This window comes from Acomys minous, assembly GCF_964271855.1.
Source record: "Acomys minous genome assembly, chromosome: 19".
Classification (NCBI taxonomy): domain Eukaryota; kingdom Metazoa; phylum Chordata; class Mammalia; order Rodentia; family Muridae; genus Acomys; species Acomys minous.
Genome location: NC_140499.1, coordinates 49,001,837 through 49,019,058, shown reverse-complemented (window position 1 = coordinate 49,019,058; position 17,222 = coordinate 49,001,837). Strand labels below are relative to the sequence as shown.

The 17,222-nt window shown below is 38.4% G+C and overlaps 1 protein-coding gene across 8 annotated transcripts in view; it reads left to right on the top strand.

Moving 5' to 3' along the window:
* WDR49 (WD repeat domain 49) overlaps positions 1–16,106 on the top strand; it is a 143,201-nt gene extending 127,095 nt beyond the window's left edge. For 6 of the 8 annotated variants that reach the window (XM_084768381.1, XM_084768379.1, XM_084768378.1 and 3 more), the window contains 2 exons: positions 2,359–2,505; positions 14,965–16,106. In XM_084768381.1, the coding sequence (XP_084624507.1) occupies positions 2,359–2,505; positions 14,965–15,095 (278 nt within the window). In that variant the 3' untranslated portion in view covers positions 15,096–16,106. Of the gene's footprint in view, positions 1–2,358; positions 2,531–14,964 lie in introns of those variants that run through there. The other 2 variants (XR_014776645.1, XM_084768384.1) reach the window with 2 other exon arrangements.
* The last annotated feature ends 1,116 nt before the right edge of the window (positions 16,107–17,222 follow it).

The following is a 17,222-nucleotide window of genomic DNA, read 5'->3' as shown; positions in this document are numbered from 1 at the left end:
TTAGATTGATTCATACATATACAATGTTAAGTATGTAAAAAACATCAAATAGCACCAATTTATTAATGTATGTATTCTTTTTATATATTAGTTAAAACCATTAATTTTATTCAAAAACAAAAGAGATAAAATATGAAATGAGTGAAAAGTATTTTCCTTCCAGGAATCCCAAAGCTATATGTAAAAGATATCATTCTAATCTAGTTTTCGAATGACCAGAAAAATTACAGAAAAATATAATTGAAAACCTATAATGGTGGTGTATATCTGTAGTGCCAGCATTTAAGACATGAATATTGGCAATTTAAGCATGGAAATTTGAGACTGTACTTAACATAAGATGGTCCTGTCTCAAAATGATGATTGGTGATGATGATGATGATGATGATGATGATGATGATATTGCTTATGATAATTGTAGCATGGAATCATTGTTACACTAAAGTCTATTTCTCTGATTCTTAGAGGCATAGATGAAGATTATTCCTGAAGCCATAAAATTTAATGAAACTGCTTACTATAACATTTTCTTTAAAACATATTTAATAGCTGGACTTTCATGAGGCAGATATAGTGACTTTAGCACTTTTGGTGAAACTACTCTCAAAATGTACATGACAACCTGTTGAGAATACCATTCCATAAGTGCATTTTTGTCAGGTATCTATGACATATCACATGTAAAATACATTAACCATTGCCAGCTGTCTTACCTCAGAGCATGGCTTCATAAGTTCAACACACTTGTAGTTGGTAAATGGTGTAGAACTCATCAGTTGTGTGAGCACCTATAAATTAGTGATGAGGAATGTGAGATTTTAAACCTGTAATGACCCCTTACAAATGGGATGAGTGCTTGACTTAGCACCCTGACTCTCAAAGAGTGAGTACTGGCCGGGCACCCTCACCATTATGGAACACATTAGAAATGTAAATTCTTTACCAAATGATCATAATGAGTGAGTTAATCCAGAAGCAGAAAGAGTCAAATGGTAAATACTCATTTATATCTGCATACTAGCCCAAGAGGCATGTCCCATGAAAGCCTTCACTTACCAGGAAACTGGGACAGAGGGGAGGTCATCCTACTGGGACTCTAGATGAGAGAAGCATGGGAGAATGGCAAAGTAGAAGGATCCAGAGGGTCCTAGAAACCTACAAGTAGAACATTATGATAGGCAGATTTGGGTCCAGGGGTCCCGCTCAAACTAAGGCACCAGCCAAGGACAATACAGGCCGTAAACTTTAAACCCCTACCCAGATCTAGCCAATGGACAGGACATTCTCCACAGTAGAGTGAAGAGTGGGGACTGACTTTGACACGTACTCTGGTGCCTCATATTTGATCACGTCTTCTGGATGGGGAGACCTGGTGGCACTCAGAGAAAGGATAGCAGGCTACCAAGAAGAGATTTGATACCTTATGAGCATATAAAGGGGGAGGAAGTCCCCCTCAGTCACAGTCATAGGGGAGGGGAGGAATGGGAGGATACAAGGGATGGGATAACCATTGAGATGTAATATGAATAAATTAATTAAAAAAAGGAAAGAAATGTAAATTCTGGTACCTTCATTCTCTTTTTTGCACACACAAAGACACACACACACACACACACACACACACACACACACACACACACACACAATCAGAAGCCAGGTATGGCACATGGTGATCCATGGCTTAACAAGCTCTCTAACTTACAGTTCTTACGAGTGATAAAGTCGGAGAGCCGTGGACTTAAGAGTATGCCTCCTAGATCAAGTGCACCGTGATAAGAAAAACACAGTTCCTGCTTACTTATGAATTGAATTTTTTTCATTATTCACTTGTCACATGAGGCAAAAACTTTTTACAGTTCATGTAAAACTTTGCTTTTAATGTGTGGCTCACATAGATCCTCTACTTTTTCACAGACAAAATAAATAAAATGCCGCTCTGGCTTATATTATAGTGGAATGAAAACGTATCTGTCAATTCAAAATTTTAGATTCTTTTTGTTCGAGAAACACTGAAAAAACATATTCCATTTCACAAAGGACATAATTTTCTTGGAGATAAAAGAGAAACTGAAGCCTTTCCAAAAACTGTAGAATGCTTACTTTCAAGGGAATATTGTAGAAAAATATACAAAATGCAAAATAAATGAAAAGGAAGCCTTGAGTTCCTCTTTGTCCCTTTGAGCAGAAAGGCTCCTGTAGGCTTATGTTGAGAAGCTGTGCTTAGAGGATGTAGTGGTCCCTGCAGCTGCACCAGCTGAGTGACAGAAAGGTTAAAATTTAACGCAGTCGCTCATTTCAAAGAGTTAATGACATTGTCCTTTTTCCTCTCTTCTTTCCCTTAAAATTTGCTGTTGGAAGGCATATTTGGGTCCTTAAGCCTTGGAATCCTGAAAGAGCTCCCTGAAGTGAGTAAGCCTGAGTTTCTTCTAGACCCTGACAAATACTTTAAGGAAGAACCGGAGGAGGATGAGCCCCAAATTCCTGCTCTTCCTTTGCTCTCTGAAAGTAAGTCCTCAGCTAGCCTATCATCACCATCCCTTCCGCATGCAACTCAACCGAAGGAAAAGGAAACAAATGTAGGCTAGCACGAAAACACCACGTTTGCCTTGTAAGTTGCTTTGGATCAAAGTGTGGCGTGGTTGTCAAGGTTCACAGCGCCGTGCTCTCAGAAAGAAGAGCCAGCGCGCTGCAATGTGTGAAATGGATATGACTATTGTGTCACTGTTCTGAAAGCAGACCGCCTTGGATACACTGAATCTGCCACGGATGAGTACCTCTCCTCCCTTAATAACTTCATTTTCAAAACTGATACCAGAGACAGAAACATCATGAGAGTCTAAATATTTAGAGGAGAGTCTGTGACAGTCTGGCTCTGCCCTCCCTTGCTTCTCTCTATAAATAGAGGCTACTTAAAGCACATTGTCTCTGAGGCCCCAGCTGCATTGTGGGGCTAATAAGAGAGGACAAGAAAGCTTAACTTGAAAAATGCAAGTGAATGTTCTCTGAGGACTTCGAAAGAACACATGCACGAATGTGCGCTATTTTTCAGACTATTCTAGCCTTTGCAGTTTATGAGCATTTGAAGAATAAGATCTGTGCAAATATCTTTCCTACAAAGGAAGCCTTGTGGGAATTCAGGCAACACAACCTGTAACTGAGCAAGGCACTGAGAAAGCATATGGACGCTATAAGGGTTCTCATTTAAAATAATTGACGGAAATAGAGTGTTTTCAATTTGTAATATTGAAAGGAACAGAGCTCCCTGGCAGTCATTTGAGCCACAGAGTCTATAAACTTTTCCAGTTTCTGTCATAGGATTCAACATCATTCTTGAACAATACTTTTGCAGGAGAGAGTTGTTTACTTATATCCACACTTGGAAACATTTAAGCTTCTTTTTGCTTAGTCCTCAATGGAAAAGGAGTCTTAACTGGTCATATTTTTTTTTCTTCAAATTTCAGTTATCATCTAGAACCACTGTTATTTCTTTTGTTTTATTTAAGTAATTTATTCATATTCTGTCTTGATTATTATCCCCTCACATGTCTTTTCTTGTTCTCCATTTCTCCCTCTTTCACCCTATTTCCTTCTCTTAGGTCTGTGACAGAAGGGGACCTCCTCCCCTACCATATGATCACAGCCTATCAGGTCTCATCCAGATAGCCTGATTCCCCTTCCTCTGAGTGCCACCAGACTCCTCACTAAGGGGAAGTGGTCAAACAGGGGGCACCAGAGATCATGCCAGAGTCAGTCCCCCCTCTCTACACAACTGTGGAGAGTATGTTGTCCATTGGGTAGATCTGAATGGGGGTCTATGTTTACTGCATGCATTATTCTTGGTTAGTACAGTAGTTTGTGTAGGACTCCCTGGGTCCAGATCCACCAACCTTGCTGGTTCTTATCACTACACTTTCCAGTCTCTGACTACCACTTTGCTAGATCTTTCTTAAATGTTTTCTTTTCCAAATTTGTAATTATTTGCATTTTCCTCATTTCTCTTAGAAGTATTTACCCAGTCTGCCATGCATTCATTTTTTTTTTCATCAGGATGATTTAATGTTGAGAATGAACAAGTGTTTTAGGAACATGGGTCCAAAGATACAGTATTTGCTACTGCTAGATTTTGGATCTCCAGAATCCATGCAGATCGATGGGTGTGCACCGTTGTAGCCTGTAATGCTAGCCCTCAAGAATTAGGAGAGTCAGAGAGAGGCTCCTTAGGGGAAGCTGGCTAGCTAGAATCACTTCTGTAGAAATACTGGAAACATACAGAGGCTCCTTTGGGCCTCGTACACACATGCATACTCATGCACATGCACCAACACAACATGCGCCTGCGCATGTGTAATCATGTATGCATAGGCTCTCTATACACACACTAAAAACCAAATAAATATGGGAAAAGTTTATCTTCTTGCAGGAACCACAGAGAATCTGGGCGTAGCTGCTAAAACACACACACACACACACACACACACACACACACACACACACACACAAAACAAAACAAAAACACAGAGGAAGAATATGCAAGGAAACCAAGGTGGAAGAAAAAGACACAATTTCGGCAAAACAAACGTGACTTGGAATATATAAAACGCATAGCGCAAGCAGGGGAAGAGAGGAAGAGAGAGGCAACCAAAACCACGAACCTCTCCTCAGCTTTTAGCGTTGCTGCTTGTGGAGGGACTGCTCCTGGTCTACAGTATTAAGAAGGCATACCAGAATTTGCCTTATGCACAGGGAGAGTGTCCTTTGGGTGGTAATCGGGATGAGATAATATCTGAGTGGAAATACTAAAGATATATGGAAAACTAAGACATTTGTGAAGAACGATAATTCCATCCTTGATTTCTTTTTTTTTCTTTTTTTTTTTTTTTTTGGTTTTTCGAGACAGGGTTTCTCTATGTAGCCTTGGCCATCCTGGACTCACTTTGTAGACCAGGCTGGCCTCGAACTCACAGCGATCCGCCTGCCTCTGCCTCCCGAGTGCTGGGATTAAAGGCATGCTCCACCACGCCCGGCGCCATCCTTGATTTCTTAATTTCATATTTTCCCATAATTTTCTGATAATTTAAAGCACTAACTGGCTTGCCCCTCATGGCTATTTCAAAGTGCTTTCTCATAGAAGCCAGGACTCCCAGATCAGAGATGTGCTCTTCCGGAATGGGCTTACCTTACTTTTCTATCACTAATTTTAAAAAGTGCACTACTTCAGTTTTGCCTATAGGCTGATCTTATGGGGGGCATTTTCTAAGTTGAGGCCATCTCCTCTCGGATGATTATAGCTTTTATCAAGTTGACACAAAACTATCCAGTAAAAGATTATATTATATATATATATATGCAAAAAGACCCATACTCACAACAAAACAAAATATAAGTATGAATGGCTTCTGTGGAAGGAATCAAAAGGTGATCTTTCATCTTCACATGCCCACAATCCTTCACTCTCTCAGACACATGCACTTGCATATACAGGAAACAGTCATAAACACACATTGATACACATTTATTCTCAGCACCCAGACCCCATGTGGCTTAGACATGTACATGCCCTATACATGATGCCACAATCACAGTGAGTTCATGTGTGTGCCGGTCCTGCTGTATCTACAAAGCACCGTTTCATTGTCTTCCATTCCCACTGGCCCTTACCATTTCTCCATAGCCCCTCCCAGAATATCCTGAGCCTCAGTGAGAGTGATTTGGTGAAGCCATCTATTTCAGGCCAAGTGTTCCAAGGCCTCTCATTCTCTACACATTGCCTAGTTGTGAGTCTCTGTATTTGTCTTCATCTATTACAGGAGAATTTACATATTAGGGGTTGTGGAACCTGGAAGAATGGAGCCTAAAAATGAGTCAGACTACAGTCTCATGCAACAATCAACTATATTCAGAATAGCAACAATTTATACTCCAAGTGTTTAAAAAGATCACATGAGTAAATTCTCATGAGTTCAAGCTGTATAGAATCATAAGTGCAAGCTGCATGTTGTAAAGCATGTTTTTTCTTATAGAGACATATAAACAGATAATAGCCCATTGTAATGAATAATCTAAGTAAAGTCATCCAACTCTGCTACCGCCGGGAGAGCATGAAAATACTTGTTAGGAACAATTTAATGTTTTTAAAGATTCTTGCCTTGTTTTGTTTTTTTTGTTGTTGTTGTTTTGTTTTTTTGTTTTTTATTCTTTGAAGTTTTCTCAGAAGCACTCAGAATTTTCCTCACACGCCTCCATTTTTGGATCATTTTCCAACACAGGAGAAAGCTTTTCTGATGATGGCTCAGGAAGACTCTGATCTAAGAGTATAGCAGAATATTTTTAGGAGTCATTTTATTGCTATGTTCCTTTAGCATACTAGTGCATTTGGTTTAGCCTACATCCATTGTCTATCTAGTCTCAGGTTCCTGGCCACTTTATGAGTGTCAGGCATGGGGTTCCTTCTCATTGAGTGGACCTTAAGTCCCATAAGATAAGTGGTTGGTCACTCACAAATTTCTCATTGTATATCCTATTACTTTACCATATACGTGCACACTCCTTGGGAAGAAGGAAAGATAAAGCGTAGTGACTGAGGAGTAGCACAGCCAAGACATATAGCTTTTAGAATTAATTTCAGGTTCAGCTTTGTTTCTCATCTAATTTTAAATGCAACATATAACCATTACAACCAAGTGGGCCTTTGGAAATGGAATTCTGGAGAAGATAGGAATGGGGCTTTAGGCACATAGTCATTGTCCCTAGTAAACTATAAAGTAATGACTACACAAGGAATAAATACCAACTTATAAAGGGAATAAAGCAAGAAAACAATAGCAAAGATTATTTGGCAATTGTACCGTAAAAGGCATTTTGCCAGCTACCTTCAGTGCTCTAAATGATTACTTTGGAACATGGGCTGCCTTCGAACACTTCCTAATCCCCAGGTGGCTTTTCAGTCTTGGCTGTTGGGCTTTTAATATCTTTTTGTATTCTCTGTCTTTCTTTTTCAGCTTGAGACATCTTGTGCTCCCTCTCTTTAGCTTCCGTGTTGTTCCCAATGGGTTCTCAAACAGCTTGAACTCTCCCTTTCATACGCCTTATTCATAGTGCTTAAGCTAGCACAGGGTCAGGTTTCCCAGTGAACTCGCAGAACTACTCCTAAGGATTCTATGAATCTCTAAAGCTTTCAGTGTAGAGAATTTGCCATATTAGGGACACTTCAGGCAAAGTGGGTTTTGTTATTGTTGTTGTGGTTGTGGAGACAAATTACAAGGGGTGGTAATTAAAGAGATGGTTTTACTTAGGGTATTGTAACAAGCAGGCTCTCATTAAGGAGGGCCAACTCAGAGGGTTGGAAAGAGGCCTGTGCATTTGCACAATTGAAGAAGTCATTTGTGAGTCTTTGAAAACAACGAAGAAGGATAGAAAGGGCTGTGTCTCAGTAATGTGAGAGCAATTGAGGTGTTTTGTGATTAATTGTTTCTGGAGCACAAAAGAGCGATGGACTCTCTTAACCACTTCTGCATCGAAGAAGCTTAGTCTCAGGTAAAAGTGAACATTGTCAGTGTTAGGACCTGTTTTGTAGGTGAGGAGTGAGTATCAGTTACTTCTGAACTAGCTGGATGAGACCAGAAGCCTTCTGGACATGGTAAAGCAATATCTCAGACACAATATTTCAGGAATCTGTTGTCATAGCTCCTGCAACACTTGCTGAACCACATGTTGGGAGATGGTAGTTTTGGTTGGCTATAGCTCTTAGAATCTGGCAGTGTCTGAGCTGTTGGGCTCTTAGTGATGTCATTGGGTGGTGGTGGACAGTAATTGGAAAAATTAGTTTTGAGGGTTCTATCTTGAAAGGGGGGGGGGGAAAGTACTGAGAATGGGTAATGATACAGAGAAACAGCTTTAACATAATTTAGATACAGCTACCCAAACTGCTATCTCTGAGGAGGGAAGGAAGTCTATTAAGTCTACCTGACAGGAGAGGTGCATGTCCACAGTAACTTCCTGCTTTGGTCTGCTTTCTGATGCTGTGATAAACATTTGATTACATTCAACATAGAGAGAAAATACTTTGACTCATGGGTTCAGAGGTTTTAGTTCGTGACTACTTAGCATTGCTGCTCTGGGCCTATGACTAAGGACTACACCAAGGCTGGAAACATGTGGCAGAAGATGGTCACCTTACTTAGCTTGACCAAATAGGAAAACCAGGAAGGGAAAGAGCACCAACACCTGCTTCTAGAACAAGTCACTAGTGACCTAACTTCCTTCTATTAGACTCTGTCTCCCAAGATTCCCATATCCCAAGAATGCTATAGGCTGGTGAAAAAGAACCTTTAACAGATGGGTCTTCAGGTTATACTTTGAAGTCATTCTGCCTGCAAATTCAGAAAGAGACAAAATAATTAAAGACTAGTGTGCTCAGCCTGAATCTGATGATCTGCAAGGCTGTTCATGATAAAATATAGTTTTCCATTGAAGCGCAAGATTTTTCTCTGTGGCTCTTACATTACAGGTTGAAAATATACACATAGATTTTGTTCCAAATCTAGTCATATATATATATTTGTGTGTGTGTGTGTGTGTGTGTGTGTGTGTGTGTGTGTGTGTGTGTGTGTGTATGTGTGGGTTATGTAGCTTTGTTTAATAAAATAAAGCCATCATTAAATTCACAAACACATACCAATACTTGGAGGACTATAAATTATCTGAATATGTGAAAAAGATACTCTGGAGCTGTTGAGAGAGCTCAGAGGGAAAAGGCACCTGCAGTTTACCCTGATGAGCACAGTTAAGATTCCTGGAACTCACATGGTAGAACTGGAGAACTAACTTCCATAATTTGTCCTCTCGTTTTCACTTGCACATTGTGGAATGCATGCACCCCACAAATACATATACACATATGTACACAAAAAATAAATAAAAGTGAAAAAATGATATTTTGAGAAGATAAACAGATAATGACCTCTATCAACATAATTGGTAATCATACGAAGATTGCCACTTTACCCTGTCATCATTTTTTGCCATGAACCTGTTGTTTTGATCTTTTTTTTTTAATTTGAAAATACATTCTTCTCTCATATAATAGATCCTGACCACAATTTCTCCACTCTTTACTCTTCCCAGCTTATTATAACCCAATAGAAGCTGAAATCGAACGGGTTTCCAGTGCTGATCTAGATATATATTGAGTCATTTTACTCAGGATGTCACAAGGTGACCAAGACTCAGTTTCTGCCCTTTGTTGGCAAGATCCACAAGTGACTCTCACGTCCATTGTACACTGGAGGCAGATAAAGTGTGCAGTCAGAATAGCATGCATCATTTAGAACATGGCTAGGAATATGGGCAAGAAGAAGGTTTGCAGAAACCTGAGCATTCACAGATTACCCACAGCTGGTTTTTATGTGGTGGTTTTTTCAGCATCTTCCATGTTTCAGGTAATCTTTGAGAATTTTGCTATAGTTGCCAGTTTGAAGATGCCAGTGGGAAAAAGAAGGCCAGATGGCAGCAGATAAGCCAACTAGGGCATTCATAAGTCAGGGCATCATGTTATTTTAGTGAAAATGTTTTTTTTTTTAGTGCTTCACAACCAGCACGTACTTTATTTTTATCACTATAAGAATACGTTGTGGCTGCCATTATAGAAAATGTTGTCAGACAGCCAACAAGGAAATGAAGTGATGAGTGAGATAATGTGTTTTTCCACATAGAAAAGAATGAATGCAAATGGTTACAGATAACAATAGATTTTTACTTTAACAATTATTCTTACTTATGGGTATGGTTATATCTCTTTGTGCATATGTCATGTGCACTGGTGCCTTCAGATGAGGGCACTGGTTGTCTTGGAGCAAATGTTGCAGCCAGCTGTAAGCTGTTCAACACGGGTACTAGGAACTGAACTCAGGTCCCCTGAAAGAACATCAAGAGACCTTGTGTGCTGAACCATCTATCCAGCCCATAGACACCATTTTTATTTGTATTGCATGTTTGTTTGTTTATTTTTCTCTGTGTATGTGAAAGAGAGAGGTAGAGACAGAGAGGCAGTCAGAGACAGAGAAAAACATATGCATGCCATGATACACATAAAGGTTGGAAGGCAACTTGTGATATTTGTTCTTTTCTTCTATCATGTGCCTTCCCATGGACAGACTCAGGCCGTTATGCTTGGCATTAAGTGCTACCTGCTGTGCTATCTCATCAGGCCCTAGATTTTTCTTTTTCAGGGCTGACATTGTGGTTATGAACATATGGTTATGCACACCATGGACAACTACACTTTTACCATTATTATTGAACACCAGTCTCCACAGTGTAAAGATCTCACAGTGTGAGGACTGAGCAGCACCCTTTTACTTCTTTATTAGTTCAGCAGTGTACAGTGTGTGTGTGTGTGTGTGTGTGTGTGTGTGTGTGTGTGTGTGTATAATGTTTGATCTCCTTTCATTAGGCAAAGACAATATGGTGTGCCAGGATAGAAGGTCAGATAAGGAGTCTGATCCATTGAATTTATGATTCAGAGGAGACAGGCAGTAAATAACTTTTGTCACTTGACTATGAAGTATTGAATGTTTGCTCCTCAGGTAGTAGAGCTATTTGGGAGACGGTGGTGAAATTTTAGGCAGAGGGAGGAAGCTGGTACCTGGGAACATATTCTTTAGTATTTTATCTTGTTCTTGCTCCCTCCCTCTCTGCTGTGAGTAACTATGGCCTTATACTCCAACCGCCCTGTGCTCCCTCCCCATAGGCTCAGGACCAAAGGAACCAACGAACAGTGACCACTTCCTTAGAGGTGTTTTCTCAGAATTTGTCAGAGCACTGGGAAAACGAACATGCTAAGTAAATAAAGCAGAGCAAACCTAAGCATGTGTAGTGCAAGCGCTATGCAGGAGAATGAAATGATATAATAGAGCTTCCTATGCCGTCAGTATGCAAGTTAGCCAGAAGAGATCTGTATCCCCCGTGCTGACGCAAAAGCAGTACCCAGAGAAGGTCGGCCTGGAAAGGCAGCAACACAGGTCTCTGGCACGTCAGACAAATTCTGCGAGAAGGAATCTACAAAGATATTCAGCCAGAACAGTCTAAGCACCATGCACAAGCCGCAGGGGAGCTTGACAAATTCACCTGTCTGTCTTCATGATCTGTTGCAACCACTCTGTGGTAAACAGCAGAATCATGGCAGATGTAGTAGTCAGAGCTGAATGGGAGAAATAGGGGCATCATGGCCCTATATAGAGTGGAAAGTGGTTAAGGCAGTGTGGGGAGCCCCAAGTAGCTGCAAAATCCATAGAACTCAGTCATAAGGAAAGACTGATGCTCTGTGCAGAGGTTTTTCCTTCTCTTAGGAAAACTTCAGTACTGCTTTTATGCCTTCTAATTGATTAAGTCAGACATACCAAATATTTTAAAAAAAAAGTTAGGAACCATTACTTGAACATGGAAAACAAATTCCTAGGGACTAACTGGAAGTCCCAGTCTGGTCCGTACATGATTTTCATACACATGACAATTAATCACAACAAAGCTATAGATTCTTTTAGAATCTTAAGCAATATCTTTTCTTACAACTACGTTTGATTATAGTCCTGCCTCTCTCCCTTTCCTGATGATAAACCATCACATATTTCTAGAGTGTCTTGGATGCTATGAGCTGCCCACCCACCTTGTTTTTGTTTCTCTCCAGGCAGCTGTTGCTGTTGGCCTTCTTAGACTTACCATTGTGTCATTTATTTTTTGTGTAACTTTTGCAGTCTCAAATACTCGAAAGTATTTGGTTGTGTTCTTTATATGTTTTAGGCTGAAGCTTGTACCTTCCCTCTGAATTTTTATGAACATGGCCTTTGTTTGCAGGAATGATTTCCCCTCATTATTCTTGTTGCCATCCAATTTAAAAGATGGAGAAGTAAGAACATTGAGTTATATAGCCATATTTGTACTACTAGTAAAGAATGTTTTGTTTTTTATCATTTACTAATTTTATTGTTTTATTTTGTGCTTGTATCTTATTTACCATACTTTATTTTATTTTTTTAATATTTGTGGCAGAGTGTTTGATAGGGTAGATTATGTGTGTGTATGTATATTACTTCACTTCATTCTCTTGCATGTGTGTGCCTGTGTCTGTGTCCCTATCTGTGTGTGTGTGTGTGTGTGTGTGTGTGTGTGTGTGCAGGTGAACACATGGTAAGCATGCGGAGGTCAGAGTACAGATACAATGGCTGTTCCCTCCTTTCACTTTGTTACTGAATACAGAAGACTGGCTTCTCCTGTCTCTGCTTCCCCTTTCACTGTAGAAACAATAGGATTCTTTGGCTTGGTATTTAACATGCTCTGCAGGCAAGCTTCAGCTTCACCCTGTGCCATTTTTTTTCCTTTATATTTTTGTTCTATTGTACTGAGTTAGTTATCCCACCATCTGGATGTTTCTCTGTACTTGCAAACAGTTTGCTTCTTCTAGCTTACAGTTCTTTTGATCTGTGTCAATCTTTCTTCTTCTCTACCTTCATGCTAAACAATTAAAATCCTGTCTGTATTTCTGCTGTTCCCCCAGAGCAGCTCTGGGAACAGTGAAGAGGAGAGAAAAGAAGTGGATCTGCAGTAGGGAGAACTGAGCAGGCAGTGAACAGCTGGTCAAGGGAAACCAACCATTGGTTGAACAGCTAGCTAGAGGAACTAATTGTTGAGAAGAGGTTGAGGAATGGAGGACAAAGAAATACTTGCAGACCCAGGCATATGCGGTACAAGCTAACAGTCTTAAAGCCCAGGAGAACTTCATTTTCTGGCTCTCTGTCTGCCTCTGTCTCTGTCTTGCCTGCTGTCTGTTTGACTCCTTGTTCATTGTCACCCATCTTTCCTTCTCTCTTCTTGTGTTCTGTTACCCATCTTTCTCTCTTGTTGTTCCCTATCTATCTGTCTCTCTTGCTGTTCCCCATCTCACTCTAGCTTATGCTTTCATGCCTATTACTGGCTTGTCATTCCTTTTTGGGCCAACCCTAGTATTTTATTAAAATGAAGTTCAATTTTTTTCATTACAGATTACATCATGATTTTTCTCATCTTTTACAATCAACAGGGCACTCAAAAGTCAACAAAGTTAGAGAACAGTCTAACAAGGAAATAAAAAAGTTTTGTATCACCTACAATAAAGCATACAGCAAAAAATCAATTAATTTCCAAGCAATGGTCAGAATAACCTTATTATTTCTTAAACAATACTCAGGAAAGTTTAACCATAAATTTTCCCGGGATAAAGCAATTGTGTTTACAAGACTGCCATAGCAACATAGCTTGAACTAAATGTTCTCTGATAAAAAAAAAAAAAAACTTTACTTCCATTCCCAAGCCAACATGTGTGCTATCCAAGCCTAGGCTAACTACCAAGGGATCCTTTATCATAAAGTGTCTGTAAAGCATCATGTTCTAAGCACACCTTCTATTGCTCTCAAAGCAGATTCTAAAGAAACTTCTCTACAGGTAACAGTATCTAGCCAGGTACTGTTATGTCAAGGTCTTAACTTTCTTTCATGGAGTTTCTGCTTGGGTGCTCACCATCAGAGTGAAAAACTCTATCATTGTCTCAAGCCTTTGGCCAGATGCCCTCTTTCAACATTCTCTGTGGGAAAAAGTTTTCCCTGTATGATTATCATTAGGGCTCAGAAATAAAGAGAAAAACAGTTTTTGGAGAAAAAAAAACAGATTTATAGACAAAATTACACCTGGACCATACATAATATTTAAGGACAGTGGTGATCAGCTGGAGATCTTTGGAACTTTGTCAAACAAAGCCTCAACAGCTGTTCTGGATGTCTAGAGGTCATGCTGGACAGTCAGAGGCCTCTGGAACTTTGTCAAGCAAAGCGTCTATGACTTATCCTCATGTCTGTGACACATTTCAGCACCTTATCAAGTGTTATCTAAAGCATTACATTAATCTTAGTATATTGTTTTCAGTTCTTTATATATGTGATATGTGTTGCCTGTTTTCTATTAACATCAAATTCAATTGTTTATATTTATGATATAATTAATACGAGTACTGGTTCTGCTTTTAACTAGTTCAAAGAAAAGCCTATGACACAGCAATAGTACACATTTGTATAATGTTCTTCCAGTATACATATGTTGACTCACAGAGTTACAAAGGAGGTCAAAATTATGTCTTAGACTGTGTGGCACATTTCCCGCCCACTTCTTGCTGTGTGGTGTCACCAGCCGTAGGAATAATTTTCTTTTTTCTGGTTTGAAGCTACAGATCCCTGCACATTTAAGTGTTTGAAAGGATATGATTGCAGATGTGTGTGTTTAGTCATTCAGACAGTCAAACTGTGTGTTGATTATTTTAATTGTCTTATTTCAACACAGACTAATTTGTTCTGGGCTTTTTACAAGCCCTTGATAGCTGTTAAGTAGATTAAAAAAACAAAAACAGAAAACATCATCTTATTTAGTCCTCACTCTTAAATCACCAATCTCTGCCATCATACACAGAAAAGAGTAGCATAAGCTGTGTGTGTGTCTGTGTGTGTGTGTATGTATGTGTGTGTGTGCATGTGTATGTGTCTGTGAGTGTGTATGTGTGTATGAGTGTTTCTATATATGTGTTTGTGTGTATATGAGTATTTGTGTGTGTTTGTGTATGTGTAATGTGCACACATATGTGGATCCACATATGTGGATATTTCTGTGTTTACATATATATATATATATACATATATATATGAATGTGTTTGTGTGTACGTATGTATGTGTGTGAGAGAGAAATGAGTCCTTTAAATTTAAATTAAAATAAAATGAAGAGCAGAGGCTAAGAAAAAAATCTCCCCAGTAAATTCTTGGTTCTAGAAAAACCAAAAACCAAAACAACAACAACAACAACAACAAAACAAAAACACCTTGAAGATTTCTCCATGCTATTTCATTTAACTGGGTCTTTTGTTAAATGTGATTTTCTTCATCTTTTTGTAGCTTTGAAAGTTGTATTTGATGAGAAAAGCCTGTTCCCTAAGGAAATTCTCAATCGTGAAAGACATGGCAAATTGTTATGTCAGGAAACAAAGGATGAAGTGAAGATAAGGCGAAATAAGAAACAATTATGATCAAGTAACAAACACACCACTGTGACATAAAGCACTCCCAAGAATGCTGAGAAGCACCCAGAATCCCTTTCTCTTTTACTTTATGTATAAATATCAGGATACCCTGTCTTCCAGCTTTGTGTTTATGTTAACTTTACACAGAATCTTTCCTATATTTGTATAATCTGAGAAGGAGCAGAAATATTGGCCTAAAGAAGAACAATGCTAGTTGGTGTCATCTATTTCAGGAGAAAGTGTTTTATATAGTATTTCCTGTTATTGCCCCTGTAGACAAACATTTATAATATGTTTTATTATAAAAGTTTTAATTAAAACATGTAAAAGACAAATTGATAAAATGTATTTAAGATAGTCTATCTTAATATTCTGTCTCTTCATAATTTTTCTCCAACAAATTTAATTCTGACAATTAGATATTGATGATAGCAGCATGTCTCATTCTTTTAAAATATACTTTTTATTTTACCTATACAAATTTATGGTGCACAATGTTAAAATTTGGTACACATTAAAGTACTTAATGATCAAATTGGGATTGTCAACATCTACAAGTCATCAAATATTTTCAAGTGGTTTGGATTAACATGTGATCATTGCACAGATGGATATATGCATTGAGAGTAATATTTCTACACATTTACCTAATATATAGTAGTTAAATCAGGATATTTGCTATTTCCTAGTAATAATTTTTTTGTTTATGTTCATTGTCTTATGCCCTTAATGGGGAATTGGTGGGAGTGACCTGCTTCTAATCTTGAAAACCCAAAAGCACACCAGATCCAAACAGATAATAGCCTCGAAAAAGAAGCAAAGTGCCTGGTCCTTCCTTTGTAATGACATCACTGTCCACAAAGAGCCCACTAGGCAATGTTTGGTTCTGAAACCTACTGATTCCTTGTGAGAAACTTTTCTTTATGTACATCATGCTCCAGGAAATCAATATTATTGTGATTTTTTGTTGTGTCCTTCAGAAAGAATTAATAAACTTATTTGCATTGGTTCAGTTTATTTATATATGTTTATATTTTAAAGAGGTCTTTAAAATATTTGGACTTTAAAACTCTTGCAATAGCTCATGGTAGTAAATAATGAACAGCAGATAATTTTGATCAGGAACCAAAAGATTAAATTTATTTAAATCTCATATGCACTTCTTTAAACAATCTATTTTAATGTTCAAACGTGACATATTGTTCCATTCTGAGAATGCCTAGTCATAAGACATCAGCGTTGGGGTTATAACTCTGGTCTGTTTGATTCTAAAATCAAGGCATTTGCGACTTATTGTTCTGTTCACTTCTTTACAGGATATTTTTAATGATATGAGCTTTAATAATAAATTTCGAGCATCAGCAGACAAATATTTTGGTTTGGGAGTGGGTGGAGTGCAAAGGTTTTCTGAGAATAGAATTGTCTTCTGTTTGTGTTTACGTGAATAGTGAGTGAGGTGTTTTAACTCTTATTTATATGGTTTTACCTTCTTATTGAATTGAAATCATACATGGCAAAGATACAAGAAGTGTGTGTGTGTGTGTGTGTGTGTGTGTGTGTGTGTGTGTGTGCGCGCGAGCACACACGCGCATGCACGCACATGCACTGAAGTGTTTATCTGGAAATGGTTCTTTACAGAAAATATATCATATGCAGTGGAATCTATCTATGTAATAGAAAGCTGCGATTTTTCCTCAAATAAATAAAAAATGTGTATGCAAAGCACACACACATTTGCATATACATGTATATATGTACTCATGTCTATCATTTCTTGTCATTCTGTCTGTATATCTATCTATTCTCTGTCTGTATGTCTATTTATCTGTCTTTTATATTGTCCAATGATATATATGGAATATACAAGTGTGGTAAATAGTAACTATTAGAGAAATGAAAAAGAGGCATATGGAGATGGTGTGTCTTTTTACTATACAGGCAAATTTATGTAAATTTGAAAATATTTCAAAGTAAAATTTTAAAACTTAAAAATATTGCATTAATATAAAGGTTTTTCTTTTAGATGTTCAAACTATACTGACTGGAATGTTTTATTGGACGATCTAATGTTTCACACTCATAACAATGGCTTATGAGTCATAGGTTGATGATAGTACAGTGACCTGAAATCAG